This window comes from Zootoca vivipara, chromosome 3 (assembly GCF_965207765.1).
Source record: "Zootoca vivipara chromosome 3, rZooViv2.hap1.1, whole genome shotgun sequence".
Taxonomy (NCBI): Eukaryota; Metazoa; Chordata; class Lepidosauria; order Squamata; family Lacertidae; genus Zootoca; species Zootoca vivipara.
The window spans coordinates 85,729,546-85,752,857 of NC_142586.1; the positions used below are offsets into that span (position 1 = coordinate 85,729,546).

Sequence of the window (23,312 nt, forward strand, 5' to 3'; positions counted from 1 at the left end):
AGGACTTTAACAACATGGGTCCAGAATATTTTAAAGACTGCCTAATCCCTTATATCCCCAGCCCAATCACTTAGGACTTGGGGGAAGTCTCTGTTGGTGGTCCTCCATGGTTCATAACTACTAGATGCAGTGCATTTGGCGTAGTTGGCCCCAAAGGGTTAACAGATGTGGACAGAACAAAGCAACCAAACTATATGAAAGCCCTTTCTTCCATAGAGGTACATCACAGCCCTTAACTCAGTTCTCTTCTCCCAATCTCACACAAAATTCTGTTGGACAGGGAAAGGCTGGCAATGGTGATTCATGCGTCAGAAACCTCAGGATTCCTACACATGGCTCAGAATATACAATTGAACTCCCTGATGCTCAAGTTTAGGAGTGTCTAATTTCCATCTCTGCCTGCAGTCCTCACCCGATCTTCACTTTTGCCGCTAGACACAACCCCCTTTCTGGAGAAAAAACCAATGAAGTTCTTCTGAGGCAACTGCAACCGATTGAATATGAAGTTTTCTGCTATTCCAGAGGTGGACCCAGGGGGAGCACAACATTTTGGACGTCTCCAGCCTGCCAGTGTTTTGTGGGAGTGATTCAGCTGCCTGCCAGGACTTTAAGTTTGTGCAACTGAAGTGGATTGAACAGCCCCCATCACCAGAGCACATCAAATCCACTTTAAGACTTTTTGCAGTTTGGAAAGTGACATGGAAATATAATGAAAAGTGTGAATTAAGTGAAAGACGTGTAAGCATGCTGCAAGGAAATCAGGATGAATGCAAGATGAAGGTTCATTGCTATATTACCATCCCACAAGCAAGGAAACTTCATCGCCCAACCCCAGGAGGAAGAAGACAAAAATGAGAGCTATCAAGCAATAGCCACTTACCCGAATTTTGATGATTCTCGTCTTTGTGCCACAATTCTTCTTAAACAGCATCTTCTGAAAAAGGAGCAGAATCATAGGGTAAGAGCAAGCAAATATGCTGCACAATTAATTTGGGTGTTAAATAATGCTGGAGTGCTAGAAGTGAGTTGGAAGTTCAAACAAACATTTAAGAAGCACTACAGAGACCCATGGTACCAAATGGGGTTTTCTTGCTATTAACAGGTGGTGGCATCCAATCAGAGCAAAGGCTTTAAAAAAATCCTCCCGACACATTTTAAAAGTGTATTAAAAACTGACATATTTAGGCAACTGCATTGGTTTCTCCCAAAGAATCCCTGAGAATTTTACTTGGGCAAATGCTGATGTTCCTAGCCCTTTTCAGAGTTATTTATCTATTTTGATATCCTAATACAGTGCTCCCCAACCTTTTTATCGCCGCGGACCAGTCAACGTTTGATAATTTTACTGCGGCCCGCTGAGGGGGGGAGACGTTGATTGCTTGTATTTTATTTAGATTGTTTTGATTTAATAATTTTAATTTAATTGTATTTAATGTTCCTTGGGTTGCCCGGTACCAATTGATCCATGGACCGGTACCGGCCCGTGGCCCGGGGGTTGAGCACCACTGTCCTAATATACCCATAAATGGTCCCAAATGGTTTGGTTCTCAGGGGGAGAAGGATGATCTATTAACCCTGTGTAAATCTATGGCTTTAGATATGCTGTAAGAATGAATCAGCAATAATAAAAAGCTGTGTAGGAATTTGTGGAAACATTTTACATTAATATATTCACAGAAAACCTATTTAAAATGCCTTTCCAACAGTACCACCATTGAGTCTTAATTTTAGCACTGTGATTATGAAACTCTTAACACATTTATTTTAATATTTTTATTTATTTTTTAACGTAAGGGCTGAACAAGCGCCATGGATACTCGAGGCACAGATTGTTCCTTCCCTAGAGCAGGGAACTTGTCTGTTTGATCTGTAGAACCCTAAATGCAGTGTGATCTTGTCTTTTTCATTCTTTGGGACCAACAGAACTGCAAGTTCCACTATTGTGAAGTATTCTAATGTAACTTTTGGAGTAGCATAATGGGCTGCAAATGAAACTGAGATGTGTTTAAAAACGATGGACACCGATTCTGCAATGCTGCAGTGCGTGAGCTTGTGGTTATGTTGATCCCATAATGAGAAAGAGAAAAGAAACTCGAGAGATACAAGAAGGGAGCAGCATAACCGCAAACTCTGCTGTTATGAGGTTAACATACATCTGTCTTTTACCCACACGTTGCCTCTGCTCAATGTAGCATTACAGAAGCAATGAATATATATCCTTTTCAGTTTTATTCTGAGCCCATTACAAAATGGCAGCCCTATTCCAAAAGTGACATCATAACATTTCAGCATGAAACAGAACAGTTTAATACTGTTCAGCAAAACACTCCAGTACAAATGAGATCCTTCAGAAGCGGCACGCCCAAAACATCCCTACCCAATTAGGATCAAAGCGAGCTGAGCACAAGAGAAAACTCCACAGCCAGAAACCATCAAGTTGTCAAAAGACTCTACTTCAAACTTAAGTAATTCAGCGTTCAGAAGTCTCTTTAATTAGACGTCTGAGCAAGCAAGATTTCTTGAACCAAAACAACACTGACAGCCAGAAATGCGAACCACCCAGTATGAATCCTATATAGCACTGCAAAACCAATTATCAGTGTGAACCAAATTAATGAGCATTTGGAACTTTGCCCATCACTTCTCAAACTTATATAAAGTTATTACCTTAGCAGTGTTCTAAAAGGCGGGGAAGGGTAGATGACAGACTATGGCTCACGAGGCAGCTTCCAGTAAACCACTTACTACTAGCACAAAACATGTGCTCTACCAGTTAGCTCCACCTCCTGATCACCCAATGGAGCCTCTCTCCATAGACTCACCAAAACATAGCTTGCTCCTGGACCCAAGTAGGACTGCCAGCTTAATACATCCCTGGCTCTTGTGCCTTTAACAGTAGCTTGATGTGTATGTACAAGTGGCACATGATAATCCCCCTTGACATGCCTTGCAGAGTTTCACCTACTGATTTTTGCAAATTAAACTTATGTGAAAGGCACTGGAGCAAGAACACAGTGGCTTCTTCCCCCTCATCCCAACTTGAGTTCCAAGCCTGTGGGCTAAATTCATCCCCAGAGCTTCCGGCACTAGAAGGGGTTCCCAGGCAAAATACGCAAAGCAGGAAGAGTACTGTCCCAATCCATGCGTGCAACCAGCCAACTCTGAACATAATTTTCCTGGAAATGCCTGTATAAAACAAACTCGGGCTTTGTTTCCAGCGCTGCTGTGAAAAGTATCATCAAGCTGGTATTTACTGGGGAAGCTCAGCCAAAGGAGGGGTTTGTGGGCACAGAGAGCAGGGGCAGAGGCCCTAGTGTAAAATAATAATAATAATAATAATAATAATAATAATAATAATAATAATAATAATATTTATACCCCGCCCATCTAGCTGGGTTTCCCCAGCCACTATGGGCGGCTTACAACACATAAAAAATTGACATGTGTGTGTGTGTGTATATATCTACTAGCTGGCCATGCCACGCATTGCTGTGGCATTGTTTGTTAAACGGCGGGTCAGAGTCCCCCTTCAGATTCAACAGACCGTCAGAGTCCCCCCTGTGTTATGTTTAGATAGGGGGATACCTGTGTCTCCCCACACTCTGTAGCGACCCATCCCAGGGAAGGTCTTAGTTATCCCTGTCACCTATTGACTGACCCCCCCCCCATCATACCTGCCAAGTTCCTCTCTGAAAAATAAGGGACCGGACCGGAAGTAGTATACCGGAAATAGCCCGATAGCCATTTTGGAACTGGGCGGAGCATGCTCAGAAGTGACTTTTGATGCTGATGTGCCCAGTTCCAAAATGGCCACCGCACCAGAAGTCGCGCTGCAGCCATTTTGGAACTGGGCAGAGCAGCATCAAAAGTCGCTTCTGAGCATGCTCCGCCCAGTTCCAAAATGGCTGCCACGCCAGAAGAAACCGGGGGGGGGGAGATCCGTTTTTTCGGCTGGGGACAGCTGGGAAAACGCGGTTTCCCGTGGAAAACGGGAGACTTGGCAGCTATGCCCCCCCCATCCCAATCAGGGAAGGACATACCTATCTGTTATCTCCATTTTGACCCCCGAAACCCACCCCAACCAGGGAAGGGTTTACCTATCCCTGACCCCTATTTCCCCCCCCAACGATTGAGAGTAATACGGAGGGGGTGGGGTGGAGGGGTGGTCAGGGAGGCGGCCTGTTCCCTGGGGGTGGTAGGATTGGCGGCAGAGGGTCCTGGGAGATGTCGGGATGGGCGGGGGCAGAACCAGTATGGTAGGTGGAAGCTTAGGCCTGAGGTGGTGGGGTGAGGTAGGCCTGAGGCGTCGGGATTGGAGGGGTGGTCGGGGAGGTGGCCTGGTCCTTGGGGGTGTTAGGATCGGAGGCGGAGGGTCCCGGGAGACATCTGGATCGGCGGGGGTGGAATCCGTGGGGTGGGGGTGTGTGGAGTGGGCTTGTTCGGGTGGAAGGAGGTAGTGGGAGGAGGCGGCGGCGGAATCGGCGGGGGCACGATCTGTGGTGTGTGTGTGTGTGTGTGGAGTGGGCTTGGTCGGGGGAGGGGGTCGCTGGTACGTGATCTCCTGGGCGGGCGCGGGTCCCTGGGGAGCGGCCTGGTCTCGGATGTGCGATCTCCGAGGCAGGCTTGGTTCCCTGAGGAGCGGCTTGGTCTCGGGGCGGTTTGTTCTCTGTTGGAGGCGTGGTCTCCGGGGCATGAGGGATTGTGGGAGTATGTTTGTCCATTGTTCGTTGAATGTCCACTGGAGGGTGCAATTTTTTTGACCACAAATCCAGGTTTTTACCTGTGTTAGGTGTGTCAGCTGGTCAGTGTAAGTGCATGATTACCTGCTCACATGTGACTCTGAGGTTGCGGCCAAATTTCAGGACGATCGGGTAAGTGCTTGTGGGAGAAAAGTGGGGACTAACACACATGCACCTTCACCATTTATATATATATATATATATATAGATGTAGTGTACACACACACATATATAGTGGAAAGGCGAGTGATTAGACCGAAACGAAGAAACTTGAAGTTGGCATGTACTGTCTATAGCTGTTCAATGTAAATAAATAAATAAAAACCTCCCTCAGTATTAATTTGACGATATTCTGAAGAGTCGGAAGCAGATTTCCCCTTACAAAAATGCCAGTACTAATACTATGATCGGGAGAAAAGGTCGTCAGGCTTACAATTTTCCCCCCTCCTTGCCACAAAACCACGGGCTTGTTTTGAAATTCCCCTGGATGAGAAGGCAATTATTTTGTCACTCAAGGGCAAGGCCCAGCTCTCACTCCTGCTTGGCATCTAAAACTCTGGGTGGACACCAGAGGCCTAGGTGATGGGGAGAGAGAACACATGCATGGCAGTTTCAAGCGTGGGACTCTGAAAGCAAGACAAAATGCTGATTTTTTAAATAGAGGGGGGGAAACAACTGCTGGGATCCCCTCACTCGCTCTTGAATGGAGCTCATCAAGAAGCAGCTTCTTCCCCAAGCATCTTCAGTTCCTGTCCTTTGGGTCAGTGTCTAAGGGAGACACCATTGCCAAAAGGTGTGTGTGTTTCAACAGAGGTGATGGGGGGGGGAAGAGTCAATAAACAACTCTTACAAGCAAGTGAGGACATGATAAAGCGGGTAGAGAGAATATCTGCCCCTCTCTGGAACTCAGGGTCATCCAATGAAGCTAATCCACCGACATGGATGTCATTAAATGAGAAGGTGACAAATTCAAGGCTATCTATAGCCATTAGCCACAATGGCTATGTTCTGCGTCCACGGCTGGAGCCAGTGGCCAAGACTCACAAGTGGGGAATTGCGCTCATGTCCTGCTTGTGGGCTTCCCCACAGTCATCTGGTTGGTCACTGCGAGAATAGGATGCTGGGCTTTTGGTCTGATCCAGCAGAGCTCTTCCTATGTTCTTATCCACAAATTCTTGTGTGCAACAGCATGATGCACACTGCCTAGGGTTGCGGTATCTCCAAGTCCCTCACATCTGGGGAGGTTTTAGGCACTTTGCTTTCTACTCGATGCAAATGACTTGCTGCCCAAATCAGCCTATATGCTCTCTCTTTCTTATCTGAGCAATTAAACCAATCTTTCCTACTTCCTGGTGTTGCCGTGTTCTTTACCAGCCATGAAGGTGAATTTGGGTGCATTTATTTTAAATGCGCACAAGTTCTGGCACGTTTCCATTCCTCTCAGGTTGTAGGTTGGATTCATGTGCATGGTGGACATGTATGTTGATTCTGACGTAAACCGCCTAACATCCTGCTGTTACCACTGCTTCAACTCCATTTGCCAAATTCACTGTTGGCATCTTAGCACCTACATTAATTGACTGGCTTATAATCTACCCAGAGAGCATGATTTTACAAGACTTAGAAGAAACAGAAATATATGCACCATACTTTGAACTTGACATTTGACCCCTGCACTTTCCCATTCTTCATTATATAAATGGCATTCTTAATTTCTCCCATCTGTAATGGTTTTGCAAGAACTTCATTTTGCAGTGTATTTAAGATGTAGGAGAACCAACTGGGGGAAAAATGCTTTCAAAATCACACACCATGTAGGATCATTATCCTTTCTCTGTAATTTGGAGTAATACTTCTGAAACACTGAATTTATTTATTTTTTGTTACTGAACTCACCTCTAACCAACAGCATATAGTTCTGACTTTAAAAAAAATGAAAAGTCAATTATCTTATCCAGTCTCTCACCACTTTCCCAGTCTAGTTACAGGTAGATAGCCGTGTTGGTCTAACATAGTCAAAACAAAATACGGTATAAAATTCATTCCAGTAGCACCTTAGAGACCAACTCAGTTTGTCATTGGTAAAAGCTCATACCAATGACAAACTTAGTTGGTCTCTAAGGTGCTACTGGAATGAACATTTTTATTTTGTTTCACTTTCCCAATATATTTGGTGCATACATGTAAATCCAAATTCTGCCCTAATTTAATTCATATTTAGCATGTTGCAGATGTTTTCTATAAAGACCTGAGAAAAAGGATGTTGCAAATTGATTTAGAAGAGACTTCGTTGTTTTCTGAAAATTCTCTTCCTGCAATGTTCTAATGCATTCCTTATGGAAGGCATATGCTAGAATCCTGCTTTGAATGTAGCCCTTACATGCTTCCCATTCAATGTCATGTGAAGAAGTTACAACCCCATTAGGTTCACAACATTCCTGAAGTCCAACACCTATCTGTATTTTACCATTTTCATCATTCAAAAGTTAAATATTTAAACACCGCAACCCATAATTTCAAACCCCATCTGTTAGCTGCGTAGCCAAAAGATACTGGAGCATGATATGAAACAACAATTGTATCACAACACACTATTACTCACTGGGCGAAGAAACAACCAAATTGTGAACCGAAAGCAAACTTGGTGTACTAATGAGGAAATTGTAGTTATGTTCTTTGGGGTTACCGGTATGCCTTCTACCCCTGGTTTGCATTTGCCCCCAGGCCTACACCACAAAAGATGAAGGTGGCAGCAGAAAGTTCTGACCAGTTGCTCATATCAGAGAAGAGCTGTCCTTCTCATATATCCTGCATGCCTTTCTTCTCCAAGTCTCATAAACAGGCTGCTGGGTCCCGCCAGTTGTGCCTCTGGTGTACCAGAATGTAAAAAGAGCGCTGCTCGATCAGAACAAATGCCCATCTAGGCCACATTCTCACCAGATGTTTAAATCACTATGGTACCACTTTAAACCACTATGGTACCAAATGCCCACTACGGTACCACTTTTCTAAGTACTGCTCCTGGTGGACTGTACCATGGTTTTTTGTTTTTTGTTCAAAGTATTTTCAAACGGCACAAAATCCCCATCAGACACCCCACACTAAGAAAGAAAGCCAAATGAACACAAATTGCAAGCTCCTTCTGTCTCAACTTTTAAACGCCTGCTGAGAAAGTTTTTGTTCCGTTCAGCAATTGAGAATGCGCCCTTCCACAACAGTTAGCTGATTTCTGATTTCAACTTTTTAAGTATGATTTTTATGGTGTGGGGTTTGGTTTGGTTTTTTGTATAACTGTACATCGCCCTGCTATGTGTCCCCCCCCCCAGGAATTATGGGAGCTATGGTTTTTTTAAGGGTGCTGAGAGTTGTCAGGAGACCCCTATTCCCCACCCAGAGCTACAATTCTCAGAGAAGTTTAGCAATCAATCCCTCTTCCCAATGAACTCTGGGAGTTGCAGTTCTGGGAATGTAATTGGGCTCTCCTAACAACTCTCGGCACCCTTCACAAACTACAGCCCCCAGAATTCCTTGGGGGAATTTAATGTGGTGTCATGGTGCCCTTTATGTGGCCCCAAGTCCAGCATCCCGTTCTCATGGTGGCCAACCCAATGCCCATGTGAAGCCTGTGGTAGAAATTGGAGTTCTTGGTAAAGTCCAGAAATAAACAGTAAATTGCAAGAACTCAGGCCAGAAGAAAAATGGATTTCAAATAAATCTTCACAAGGTTTTATTTGTGTGATGAGGAGTCAATCCCAGTATTGAATGCACATAAAGATAAATTCCAGTAAAAATCAGGACAAGGCCCTGTTTCGACAATTCTTCGTCAGCAAAGATTCACAGGCAAACAGACTTGGTACACTCTGACCTGTGAATCTTTGCTGACGAAGAATTGTCGAAACAGGGCCTTGTCCTGATTTTTACTGGAATTTATCTTTATTTGCCTTCAATACTGGGATTGACTCCTCCTCGTCACACAAATAAAACCTTGTGAAGATTTATTTGAAATCCATTTTTCTTCTGGCCTGAGTTCTTGCAATTCACATGTGAAGCCTGTGAGCAAAACCCAAGCACAACAGCACTCTTCCGACCTGTGATTCACAGAAAATAGTATTTCAAGGCATGCTGCCTTCAACAGTGGAGCCAGACCACCCCGTCCTGGCTACTAGCTATCCTATAGGTGGGAAAGTTAAGAAGGGTTTCTTTCCCAGCTCCTCAGTTCAGTTTCCCCTCAAACCATTTCGCCACACTGGTTTTCCCCAGAAAATTCTGAAAACAATAGCCCAAAGCCAGGCTGAAAACAAGCCAGAGGTTTCCCTCATCCATCCTCATTGTGCTGTTAACAGTTTCTATTTTAAACCAGGTGTTGGAACTGAGCTTTCGACGTTCTGCTCCTGACGCTGCCACAAGGGCATGTCATTGACGGTTCGACGGGATCCCCGCTGCTATTCCTCTACACGCAAGTCAGGCTGCAACCAAGTTTCCAAGTGCGAGAAATTCCAGAAGCCCACAGGCCTCAGGCACAAATAATTTTAGGGGAGCAACCCTAAGAACACTTAATCTGGCAATAGACCCCTTCGAAACGCGGCTAACTTACCTTCCAAGTAAACATGCATAGGTTCTACAGGTCTTAATGCTTAACCAATTTGAGGCTTTTCCAAGGCCTGCAAAGCTGCATCGTAAATCTTTCTGTTACCAAAGCAGGCTCTTGTCTGAAATTGCATTCCCTTCCCGTCTCTACGTGGACTGCAGATAACTCAAAACATTAGGTGTTGACCCCATTCATTTTTACTGCATTACAAACCTGCCAAGAGCCCTGGGGAAAACGGGATGTCCCTTTTTTCCGGACGAGATCATGGCGGCCATTTTGGGTGCTGCGCTCTTGCCCCAGAAAAAGCATTTTTTTTCTGGGCCGGTGGGAGGCATGGGTCATGCGACTCACCCAGAAGTGCATCCTGGAAGACACACATCCTGGTTTTGAGTCTCCAAAAGTTGGGCGGAATGCCATGTGAGGATCCTGCAAGTCAGATTGGAGCAAATGTGGGGAGGGAGGCACAGGAGTAGTTTTGCACCTCGAAACTATCACAAGTCTTTGCAAGCAAAAATGGTCCCCGGGGAAATCCTCTTGGGTAAAGACACACGAAGTGTGGCCCTTTACAATCTAGATTCAACTACATTGACATAGATTTGCATCCCTTCCCTTGAGCCATTTCAACCCCCAGGCAGAGTAGGCCTATTGCCTTATACAGATTAGCAGCGAGAAGCACACCCAGCTTGCCTTGCAAACTCTGAAGGGCCGCTGCAGCTTGTTCTCTCTTGCCTCTCCAGAGCTTTCTTCAGCTGCTTTCTCCACTTCTCAGAGAAGCAGCACAGCATTAGTTTATGTGCTTGCACACAAATGGCATAGCTGAAACAATATGAATCTTGCAAACTGTGGCACTATATAACTTTTAGAAGGCAGATTTAAGGTTTAATGTTTTATTGTGTTTTAAAATATGTTGGAAGCCCCGCAGAGTGACTGGAGAAAGCCACGCAGATGGGCAGGGTACAAATAATAAGTTACTATTATTTATTATTATTAGCTGCAGATGTGGGCAGGACCTGCATTCTTCAACCTGAGTTGCTGAGCTGGCAAGTCTAATGCAGTTTTGATCCTACCATGAATTCATAGTGAGAAGTACACAGACAGGCGTTATGCCTGAACTGGGAATTCCAGTAATGAGCAGAAGGCGTGGGGAGCTCAGCACCCTGGCTGCCGATGTCCCTGTGGGCAGAAGCTCCACCTGTTCCCAGGGAAAGGGGAGAAATTAGGGTCATTTTAAAATGTGAACCAAACTCATTTGCACTTCCCAAAACAACGCAAAAACCCAAACACAGGCTGTTTCTGAAATTTACACATCTCCAACTATTGCAAAGTAAGCCCTTGAACCAAATGTGTGTGTTTGTGTCAACGTGTGAAAATACATGTATTGGTGAACATAAAAAAATATGCATTTTATTAGACAAAACAACATACCGGTAGAAAAAATATATGTTGGCAGAAATGCACACCAGACATTTTTGTGAGGATTTATAAAAAAAATGAAACAGAAGTGTGGCAAACTGAATTTAAGATTGGAAGAAAAATTGATGGAATTCTCCACGCCCACCAACTCTACCCACAGCCTTCCCAGACTGAACCAAACACACTTTCAACCCCCCTTCAGACCTTCCCACAGCAGCACTGCCCTCTGCCCACAGTTGCAATGAACACCTGAAGAGAGCTTAGGAGAGACAGTATTCTGTTAGAGTTACCAACTTTTTTGTGTCATGGCTTTCCTGCTTTTTAACAGGTACAGAAATGCAGCAGGCAAAAAAAAAAATCTGATAAAGAGATGCTATAATGGCGAAAACCCACATCTCAGAATTACGGTAGTAATTGCTGCTAGAAAGAACTGAAGCCCTGTTACAGACCAAAAAGTGAAAAAAGGACAGGAACCCGCAGTTCTGTTCTGCAAGCTCAGTATGTCAAGCCTAAGTCCACCTCCTGCTTCTAAAATAAAAAGCACACAGCTCACTGAGAAGATTTCACGCTAGCACAATTTTAAATTGCTCCCACAGGCTTTTTTCTGTTCACATGAGGAATCTGCTGCCTGGTTATCTTCACACCTGCTGCTACAGCAGCTGCACAGGGCACAGAACATGGAAACCAAGCAAGGGGGATTTTGCCATGCGAGGTGGAAACAGCCTGACTGCCCGTTCACTGTTTTAGAACCTTACCCGTTTGTTAAAGCAAAGTTTTTCAGTAAAACCAACCTGTGGCAGTCACTCTGCCTTTTGCGCAGGAAGCCCTGATCCCAACCTTATCGGAGGAAGTTTTACACTCTGAAGATATGCTGCAGCTGCTGCAAAGGCAGAATGGCTGCAGAATCCAATGGAGAGAAACATACACCGGAAAAGGCAAAATAATAAAAAAAGGTGAGCAATGACAGACACACCCTTAGTGTTCTTGGGAACGTCACTAGTGCCTACCTATCCGAGATTGCCACCACCCATGGAGGCAAACAATGAATTTCACCGATGGGGGCATGTCCTCAGCACTACATAAGAAGCTGGGACACCCCTGTCCTCTAGTCCCAGTGGTCCAGCCTGCCAGAGAGACGGGGATTTGAATACCCTCCATGTTATTCACACACTGTTTCAGAGCACATCACACACAAAGGATGGGGAGGACACAGCATGGCACCAACATAGCACCCGGGGCAAGAAGCCTACAGAGAGAACACAAGTCGACGTCTGCTGTACTTTTGCATCAGAAGTCCTCCCCATGACACACTTTCTCAGCAGCACTGAGAATGTTCTCTCACAGCTATAAGCAGATCTGCCAAGAGGGGAGAGGGAGGAGGCGGGACTCGCGAACTAAGCAAGGCTTTTCTGTGTTTCCAGGAGCTCTCAACTTAGTCTTACCCAACACCCCTGCCGGTGACAGTTGTTAGGAACAGAACACAGAGCTAAGCAATAACACGCCCAACCCAAGAAAGGAGAGCCAGTGAAGAAACAAAAGGAAGTACCTCCTGCCCAACGCTCTCTCCCTCCGTCCCTGTTAAATGTTGTGTCTGGCACACAGCATGCTGGGGGTTAATGGCTGGCTAGGGATGGGAGCAGCTGCAGCGTGGTGGGCAAATGAGGTCAGGCCACCAGACAATGTGGCTATTGTGAGGCCAGGGGGTTCTGCTTGATAGCCTCCCACCTACCATCTCACCACGTGGCAAACTGGAGCAGGCCAGGGAGGGTGTGTGCAAATATTTGTGTGTCTGTGCACACACACACACATATATATATATGCATGTGCATGCACACACATGCTCAAAGAGAGAGGGGGCCAAATACATATTACCTGCCTGCAAGCAATTGGCTCAAAGAGGATAATTCTTTGCTGAGTTTCTCCCTCCCTCTCCATCGCCATTCCTGAACACAGAAGAGCAGCTCCCCACTGTCAGATCTTTTTGCTCCCAGTTACAATTTATGACAGGCATAAGTTGCACAACCTGTTAAGATGTGACAGGAGAGCTCCTCCCTCTGCTTTTTTTTAAACCTACTTTTCCATCCCACCTTTCCTTCAAGTCAATCAAGGTGGTGTAAACAGAGCCCACCCACCCCCCAGCAACCTTGTGGGGCATGTTGGAGACAGCAACTGACCCACGGTCACCAGACGAACTTCATGGCTGAGTGGTGATTTGAACCCTAGTCTCTCAACTCTTTAGTCCAGCACTCTGGCCACTATGCCATGCATAGAGGGAACTTTTTGTGGGTTTGCATTAGTGGCAGACAGATTTTATTTTATTTTTTAAGAGATGTGCATCTTGTCTTCAAACTCTATGGAATTCACAACGGCAAAACACGCATCTCACGGACAGCCAGCCCCAATGCCATACAGCAGGCACCCCCAAACTTCGGCCCTCCAGATGTTTTGGACTACAGTTCCCATCATCCCTGACCACTGGTCCTGTTAGCTAGGGATCATGGGAGTTGTAGGCCAAAACATCTGGAGGGCCGCAGTTTGGGGATGCCTGTCATAGAGCCCTCTATTTTATGATTTATTTTCCTCTAACAACTCTAACAGCTGTGTTTGCCACTGAACGTCCATGCACCAGACTTAGGACTGGCTGAACCCTACCGCCATCATCATAATAATCACAATTTCCTGCTCTTAAAGCAGCTTTAAGTCAACAGTCAATGAAATGCACATTAATAAAACAATAAAACACACAAGGCAGCTGCCATTAAGCAATGGCAAAGCAGCTGCCATTAAGCTCCTTAAGCAACATTTCTAAAGGTAAGCAGATTTTTTAAGGTACATTATAGGACAGGTAATGCGTTCCCCAGGTGGGGAACTGGATCTGGCTGGGGTGGCCAATTCCTTATCTCTCCCCCATCCCCCGGGGGTTAAGCTTGACAGGTGGGCAGAGCAATCTACCTGCCAGACCGCTGACATCACAATGGCATCAGCTGACCCATTTCTTCCCCAAGTCTGTGAAATCAAGCAGTGTGGGCAAAGGTACAGTCCATGCTTTGCAAACCCTGATAAGCAATCAACGGTTGGGGCTCGCAAAGCACCATGCAAGTGCTGCCAATCGGCTGTGCCTGCATAACCCCTTTTGGCCCAACCATGTCTTATTTTAATTAATTGCATTTATATCCCACCTTTTTCTCCACAGAGCTGAAGGTGGGCTATTGTTTTGCTTTTGCTTTAGCTTTTTATTTTGTGCTTCTATCCTGTATTTTTATCTTGGCGAACCTACCCGAGATCTTCTGCTGAAGGGTGGTAAATTCAAATACAGAGGTACCTCGGTTTACGAACACAATTGGTTCCGGAAGTCCGTACTTAACCTGAAGCGTACTTAACCTGAAGCAAACTTTCCCATTGAAAGTAATGGAAAGGGGATTAATCTGTTCCAGACAGGTCCGCGGAGTACTTAAACTGAAAATACTCAAACCGAGGCGTACTTAAACCGAGGTATGACTGTAAATAAATAAATAAATGTTCTCTCCCTTTCTCATTTAATCCCAACAACAACCCTGTGAGGTAGGGTAGGCTGAGTGTGAGTGATTGGCCCAATGTCGCCCTTCATGGTGGAGTGGGGAATTCAAACCCTGGCCTTCCTGGCCCTCATCCGGCACTCTAACCACTACACCACACCGGCTTTAGCTTTACAGTGGTTTCCTTTGAAGTGATGGGGGCGCTAGAAGCCTCTTAGCTGTTATAACAAGCCTTGAGCTGAGCTATCTATACCTATCTCCTATTAAGAGGCCTATCTCTGAGCATCAGGGCCCAGCTCCAGCTTTGAAGGGGCACTGGGCAAAGGGTCGGTCCTCTCAGTGCTCTGTCTTCTCCTCTGTCAGTGGGTGCTGGTGGGCAATGAAAATCTCTTAAGGAAGATTTATTATCCAGGGGCCACAGTGATGAAAACGTAGTCTTCCCAAAATTAAGGTGATGTCATTTCATTCATAGGGAACCCTATAGTGGTCCCTACTTTTTTACTGCAAAGGGGGAGTTTGAACCCCTAATTATTTCCTGGAGCCTCTACCATAACTAATGCAAGCAAATGCTCTTATTCAACATTAAATTGTGTAAAAAAAAATTGCAAGCATTGCTCCCCCACACATTAAATTTATCACTCCTATTTCAGGGCACACCATTGCTATGCTGGCTGGGGCTGATGGGGAATTATAGTCCAAAACAGCTGGAGGGCACCAGGTTGGGAAAGGCTGATCCTACAGCACAGCAGCATAAATGCCTAAGAGGAGTCAGTAAATCTTCACATGCCACTATGTTTATTTTTGCCATATTAGACTCATTTGTATAATATGCAAACAAGTCAGGCTTTTGCATCAATAAGCAGCGTTGTTTTGAACCATCAGCAAAGACGACAAACGGGGCGAATAGTCTGTTTAGTATCATTAGGAGCTTCCTGAGGATGACAGCAGAATAATAATTAATTAGAAAGAGGAAACATCATGGACCATCCCGCCGTTCTCCAGTTTCCATCTCTGCTATCCTGTTCCCACTGAGCATCACGTACATATCGAATGACACACAGGGGCCCACGGGATCCATAGAGGGGCTAATGGGATAAAGGGATCTCGCTCTCCAGTGATTTGATCCACTGATGCAACATATAATTAAACGGCTGCGATTGGAGAGGGTTTTCTCCCTGATGCTCACCAGCTAATTGCTTGACTGCCTGTACTATGCCTGATGCCAGGAAGAGGGGACAGCAACATATTCCAGGCATAGGCAAACTCGGCCCTCCAGATGTTTTGGGACTACAACTCCCATCATCCCTAGCTAACAGGACCAGTGGTCAGGGATGATGGGAATCGTAGTCTCAAAACATCTGGAGGGCTGAGTTTGCCTATGTCTGACACATTCAGTGTGTTTTAAAGGTAGAGGGTAAAGGGACCCCTGACCATTAAAGCCGTCACGGATTACTCTGGGGTTGTGGCGCTCATCTCGCTCTGTAGGCCAAGGGAGCCAGCGTTTGTCCGCAGACAGCTTCCGGGTCATGTGACCAGCATGACTAAGCCGCTTCTGGCGAACCAGAGCAGCACATGGAAACGCTGTTTACCTTCCCGCCAGAGTGGTACCTATTTATCAACTTGCACTTTGAGGTGCTTTCGAACTGCTAGGTTGGCAGGAGCAGAGACCGAGCAACGGGAGCTCACCCCGTCGCAGGGATTCAAACTGCCGACCTTCTGATTGGCAAGCCCTAGGCTCAGTGGTTTAGACCACTGTGCTACCCGCGTTCCTTCTAGAGTGTATTTTACCAGGCCTTAAAGATAGCGTTGGTGTAGCACTGTGAAATGAGACATTCGGAAGCTCCTTCAAGTGGAGATTCTCCAGTAACAAATAGATGTGGACTCAATTCAAACTAGGTTTGGCCTTAGCAAGCAACTGCAGAGAACCATCATAAGGATGCACTCCTTCTGTTAAAGAGTTCCTCCCTTGCCCATATTTGTTGCCTCCATGAGCTCCGAACCTCTTGAAATGGCTGCATTTTCCTCCCTCCAATGAGAGGTTTTTGTATGTGCAAGGGATGTTTCAGTCTCCCCCCACCCACCCAAGGGCTTCTTATTCCCAAGTCACCTTTCGTGTGCCATGGAAAAAGGAGAGAGATAAAGTGCATCTTGCAGGGGAAGGAAGGCAGAGCTCGCCCTCCAGCCATTGCTGCAAGGTTAATTGGAGTAGGTTCTTTTACGGCTTGGGTTAAAAATCAGAATCAAAGAGAAACTCAGGGTCATAATGTTCCTCACACATCACTGGTAGTCCTTATGAGTTCCCAAGAATAATAGTCAAACTTGTGATTTATGAACTTCAGTGGCATCTCAACCTAAAATGGTGGGTTGGGTGAGCTATGACAGGGTATACCAGAGGAGAGAATCTATGTCAATGAAGCACAGCAGGTATTATAATTTCTGAAGGAAACCGTGCCCCTGGGAGAGGTGAATGGAAATTTTGCCTTCAACACCACCAGATCATAGCACTCTTACCAACAATGTTTAGCCAATAAGAGTATTGCTCTCACTCTGCGTTTTTTATTTCCCTGTGACAACGGCATCTTCACAAAAGGCTGTATGCTTGTGAAAATAAACGGAAATCTTGCAGTGTCTTCTACACCATCTCCTCTCACACAGAAGTCAGTCATTCAGTGGTAAGTCGACTGCCAAACGCTTGAGGAAATCCCTACACACACACACACACACACACACACACACGCCTGCCAAAGTTTCTGTATGTAAATATAAGGAGTCCATTCATTAATTCACATCCACCCAAACTCCTCACGACTTCTACAACAAACACTATAGACGAGCATATTGGAGCCAGATTTCCAGCATATAAATAGGTTCTTCAACAGACAACAGAAACTTTCCATAGCTGGGTTCAATTCCGTATGAAATATTCCACTCATTTGTAGAGGACCACCTCATTTTAAAATGTGCCTCTTTATCTTCAGCTATCAGGGCAGTTCATAGCATTTTTAAAACAGCAACAAGATATAGAACACAACATAATTAAAGACTGGCTCACGCTTGACAGCAGCCCTCACACAAACACATTTGAAGAACATAGACTCCACCAGCCAGATACATAGGCACCACTTGTAGGAATCTATCCTGCCATATGGGGAGTTCCGAGAAATGCATCCAGGGCAGGGATGGGGCACCTATGTCCCTCCAAATGTTGCTGAACTACAACACCCATCAACCCTGACATTGGCCATGTTGGCTGTGGCTGATAGGAGTTGTAGTCCAGCAACATTTGGAGGGCCACAGGTCCCCCATCCTTGATTAAGGGGCTGCCACCGGGTATGATTTGGTCCCAAAGTAAGGAGATTATTGCCGTCAGCCCTGGAAGAAGGCCAGGATCATGGAGACATCCACAACAAAGCTCTCCTTCATGGGTGCACCACTGCTTAGACTTGCATAGGTTTTTGTCACATCTTTCTCACTTCCTACATTGACTGATCACAGGAAAACAGAATGGGGAAACTTGCGGGTATATTTTTAAAAAAACCAAGTCAGAACACCACCTGCCAAGCAAAAAGGTTTTTCAATTTTCAATTTTTTAAAATAATAATAAAAGCAGTCCTGGAACACTTCTGTAGGATTGCCCCTGAAGATCTGGGTTCTGCAGTTGGACGCAGATGAAATGTTAGACCTAACATGCCAGAGTGAACATATTACACCAGCCCTGCTGGCCCAACTGGGTTGGCCGCCAGCAAGATTTAGGAGAGGAAGCTGCCAACATTCGCTTGAATGATGAAGCAGCCGTTCCCAATTTCTGAAGTCCTTGAGATAACCCAATCTCTAGCTGCATTCCCCGTGGCTTTAACAAACAGAGCTAACAGCTTGTCTGGCACACAATCGCACATTCAGTCTAACCCAAGCAGTTGTGGATACTGACATACAAGCACTCCAAAGAATGGGCGCGTTGTTTACGTGGATTAAACAAGGAGCACTGTGTGTGGAGTGGTCTGAGAGAATTGCAGAGCAGGTTGGAGAGTGTTCACACCCTCAAAGTACTGAGGACACAACACTCTGGCACCACCCAAGATGCCAGAGTATGTGCAACAACGGCCGTCAGCATGACCTTTCCTTCTGGACGACAGCCAGAGCAGCAGCCCAAAACTAATACCCTCTTACCAGGCTGCTGAGCTCAAGAGTCAAAAGGTGGCCACAAAGTCGGGAAAGATTCCAGTGAGCAGGCCAATTCCATTAAAAACAAAACAAAACAACACAAAACCCCCGATGGCTTCAGCTTCAGAAGTATTATTTATTGCCAGATGCTGGGATCTCTCACAGGACAGTGCTAGCAAGTCAAGATTGCTTTCGCCAGAAGTTTCCAATCGTATCATTTTCATGCAATTAACCAATAATCTCCTTCCATCTGACAGGACATCCTTAAATGTCTCACTTGTTCAGGCCAAAAGCCAATCTAGTCTAGCACTATGTTCTCACAGAGGCCAACCAGATGCCCAAAGGAGGCGCATAAGCACCACACCAAAAGACCCTGATGTTCGGAAAGATGGAGGGCACTGGGAGAAGGGGACGACAGGGGACGAGATGGCTGGACAGTGTTCTTGAAGCTACAAACATGAGTTTGGCCAAACTGCAGGAGGCAGTGGAAGACAGGAGTGCCTGGCGTGCTCTGGTCCATGGAGTCACGAAGAGTCGGACACGACTAAACAACAACAACATATATATATCAAGATACATTCAATCCATAAGAAGGTTGTGGGCTCCCTCCTTCCAACTTCTTGCCCTCTCACGATTCGCTCCTTCAAAATTAAACAGTTCTGTTATGATCTGCAGGCCTAACCTCTTCTCTTCCTCCTCCTCAACCAACCCAGAAGAGTTCAAGCCAGGCCTAACCTAGGCATGCAGCAGAATGAGGTGGGAAAATACCATTTTTTGATGTTCCTGTTGGAGGAAAGCGAACACGAGTTCCTACCACTAAAGTATTGCACCTTAAGTAGAAAACAGGCCCGGCAGACTAGATCTTCTTTGCTTTTTGTTGTTTGTTTAAACACATTCCGGTGTTTTCTGTATTAATACTAGAAATGTAGAGTTGGAAGAGACCTCAAGAGTTATCTAGTCCAACCCCCTGCAATGCAGAAAACACACCTAAAGGATCCATGGCAGATGGCCACCCAACCTCTGCTTAAAAACCTCCAAGAAATGAGAGGCCATCACCTTCTGAGGTGGTCTGTTCCATTGCTCTTACCGTAAGATAGATATTCCTAATGTTTAGTCACAATCTTCTTTCTTGTTATTTGAATCCATTGGTTTGGTTGGGTCCTACCCGCTTGCTCCTGCTTTTAAGAGTAACCCTGCTGCTGCTCCTGTTAAAAATATGACTGGTGCGGGGAAGGTTACAATTCTCTATTAATCTGGCTATGCTATAGCTACCTGTTACAGGCCCTTGCATCTAACTCTTCTGGCTCCTCTTCATCTGTTTATACAGTGGTACCTCGGTTTATGAACACAATTGGTTCCGTAAGTCTGTTCATAAACTGAAGCGTTCATAAACTGAAGCGAACTTTCCCATTGAAAGTAATGGAAAGTGGATTAATCCGTTCCAGACAGTCCGTGGAGTACTTAAACTGAAGCGTTCATAAACTGAAGCAAACTTTCCCATTGAAAGTAATGGAAAGTGGATTAATCCGTTCCAGACGGGTCCGCGGAGTACTTAAACTGAAATGTTCATAAACTGAAGCATGGGTGTAATTGGTTCCGGAAGTCTGTTCATAAACTGAAGCGTTCATAAACTGAAGCGAACTTTCCCATTGAAAGTAATGGAAAATGAATTAATCCGTTCCAGATGGGTCTGCGGCGTTCATAAACCGAAAATTCATAAACTGAGGTGTTCATAAACCGAGGTTCCACTGTACTGCAAGATCGGCACCTGCCTACTTCATCTCTTAAGAGCAAGAGCAAGCGCTCACCAGGGCCCCTGTTGAATTTCTGGAATTTTGCTCCTTCCTCTCCCCACTGACCAGACGCCAAGGAGACCGCCCTCTTGCAATTCTGAAGAGAGTTGCAACAGCAGAGAGAAATTCCAGCAGGTGACAAAGTTTCTCTTCCTCTGCATCACAAGTTGTGGCTTTCAAAAACGTCATCTTCTACGCAATTTATTGCTTCTTTATTTTTGTTATTATTGATTCCCTTTAATCCCCACTCTCCACCATCAGGTTGCAGGATGGGTTACTTACACCCATTTGAAATCCGATATTAGAAACATTTAAAACAAATGACAGTCACAGGAATGGACTGGGTCCTTAAAAATCTCTCTCAGGTGTCAAAGCCCAAGGCAAAGAGGTGCATCTTCAGCAAATGGTGGAAACTATATACAGCCGTACCTCAGCTCCCAAACGCCTTGAGAGTCTAACGTTCTGACTCCCGAACAACCAGAAACCGGAAGTGATTGTTCCGATTTTCAAACGTTCTTTCGGAAGCCAAATGTCTGACGGGGCTTCCGTGGCTTCTGATTGGTTGCAGGAGCTTCCTGCAGCCAATGAGAAGCCATGGTTTCATTTCTGAACATTTCAGAAGTTGAACGGACTTCTGGAATGGATTCTGTTTGACTTCCAAGGTACGACTGTACTGAAGCTGTAAGATGCACCTCTGTGGAGAGGGAATTGCGCAGCCTAGAAGCTGCCACAGAGAATGCTCCCTCCCGCCACAACCTGAACTTCTGAGGGTGGTGGAACTACCAAGAGAGCCCCCTCTGCCAACCCCAACACTTGAGAGGGTCTCTAGGGAAGGAAATGGTCTTTCGGGTGTTTGAGGCCTACACAGTTTAGGGCTTTAAACCTTAATGTGAGTACCTTGAATTGGGCCTGGAAACAAACTGGCAACTATGAGAACTACAGGTGCCCAGTCCTCTTCTGCCCCTTTGCAACGGCCATCACCTCAAGTCAACCAAAACAAGTTCTCTGATCTCACACACAGACACACACACCATCTGCCTCCTGTCCTACAGCACTTCCCCATAGGCTCCTCTGAAAAGAAGAGGCTGCCCCCTCCATCCAGAAGCCAGCAGCAGCCCTGGACTTTCTGGGACACGAACACAAAGGCCTCATTAAAATGCATGCGGCTGGCAGCATGTCCCGGGTGTAATTAGGACGTTGCCCAAGGACAGCGATCAAGGGGTGGAAGAGAGACCACTGAATACGCTGTGGATGTATCAGTGCCTTTGTACGCAAGCCAAGCTGTTTCAGCCCCCATTTAAACAAAAGCAAAATGGAAAGGGACCCGAGGTGGGAAGAGAGCCAAATGCAGAGGAACATGCACACTGAACCAAACGCTCCTCTGCAAAGGCACCGCAAGCAGCCTAGCATGACAAGCAGATGGGGCAGCTGCTTTCTCCAACTGGTTACAGGCAAACAATGCGCCAACCAAGCCCAATGAGCGAGGCAACGGGACACTGGTGGCCTCGGCCGATGAAACTAACATGAAGCGTTTCCAGAAAGGAGAGAAGGCCAGGGGGGAAACGGAACCCCTGGCAATCAAACACAGGAAATCAGATTCCATGTAGGGCAGAGGGTAGTTACTAGACCAGGAGCTAAAGCAGGGATGGAGAACCTCTGGTGCTCCTCAGATGTTCTTGAGCTCCTCAACTCCCATTAGCCCCAGCTTCCACATCCAAAGATGAGGAACGATGGGATATCTAGTGAAGCTACATCTAGTGAGCCAGAGGTTCCCCATCTCTGGGAATAAAGGCTATTGGGAGCAAGGGAGCTCAGAGTAGTCAAAGCAGTTCCAATTGCCCCTCATTCCAGGAGGGAAAGTCTGAGCCATTATTCGCCCACATAATTTGTGAGACTACTGGCAGAGAAACTCTGTGTGCCATCTAGGGGTGGCTCTTTCCACCTGCCTCGTCCCACCTCCCAGACCCAGGAGCCTTCCTAGGGGAGCCTCTGCCAGGAGGACGACTGCAAGTGACCTTCCAGACCTGTTGGGTTTAGGCACCGAATAAGAAAGTACATAATATGGTTGATTGGCCTATTTGTAAGCTTTAAACATTCATTTTTAAATGTAAATGTAAATTTTAAACAAGAAGTCTTAATGGTTGAATTGCCAGTGGTGTTTGATTTTCTGTTCATTTCGCTTTTCATTTGTATACCTTTCTATATGTAATACTGTCACAACAGGCTGCTTTATTTTCGTGCACTGTGAACTGACTACAAATGGAATCAAATCAGGTGGAACTTTCTGACGGTAAGAGGTGTTTGACAGTGGAACAGACTCCCTCCAAAGATGGTGGACTATCCTTCATTGGAGGTTTTTAAGCAGAGGTTGGGTGGCCATCTCTTATGGATGCTTTAGTTGAGATTCCTCAACCCAAAGGGTTGGGTTGCATGGTTCTCAGAGGCACTTCCAGCTCTGCAGATTCTAAATGCATTTGTAGAATATTTCGTAGATCAACCATCAACGCAACATGGCCTTACCTGCTGCATTTTTTCCAGGTCAAGGCTGGGCCGGCCGACTTTGTCTCCATAACCTTGCCGGTGCCGCTTACAAGGCATCGCTTGCTCATAGCTGGCTCCGACGCTCGTGAAGATGAGAGGCCGGGACGTCGGGGTCCGTACCAAGGGCTGGAGCCTCTTGGGAGGGGAGGCACTGAAAAGCACTGGGCTAGGGGTGGCATGCAAGCCGTCCGCCGCTTCCGCCACTGGCCGGAACGACATGCCGCACAAGTTCTTCACCTCCTCGTCGCTGGAGGAGGTATTGCAGCTGTCGCCGCAGCAGGAGAGCCTGTTGACCTGGGACCACTTCCGCTTCTCAGCAGCAAATTCGCAGCTAATACGTTCCAGCTCCTCTTCAGAGCTGTGGCGGTCCAGCCCAGGAGGAAAATGGGCTCGTACTTTGCAGCACTGGTTTTCTTGGTTCTGCAGCTGATTGGTTGCCAGGGGGGTCAAGGTGCAATTCCGTCTTCTCTCTGCAGAAGTAGATTTTTTTTTAAAAAAAAAAGTGACTGAAGAGATCTCAGTCATGGCTGTCACATGATGGGAAACTGACCACGCCAGTATC

General features: G+C 46.0%; 1 protein-coding gene across 2 annotated transcripts in view; it reads right to left on the reverse strand.

Moving 5' to 3' along the window:
• Nucleotides 1–23,312, reverse strand: part of LOC118083262 (uncharacterized) — a 57,730-nt gene that overhangs the window by 22,264 nt on the left and 12,154 nt on the right. For both annotated transcript variants that reach the window (XM_035111510.3, XM_088666595.1), the window contains exons 3-4: nucleotides 22,730–23,220; nucleotides 881–934 (exon numbers count right to left, since the gene is read on the reverse strand). In XM_035111510.3, coding sequence (XP_034967401.1) covers nucleotides 881–934; nucleotides 22,730–23,220 — 545 coding nt within the window. The remainder of the gene's footprint in view (nucleotides 1–880; nucleotides 935–22,729; nucleotides 23,221–23,312) is intronic.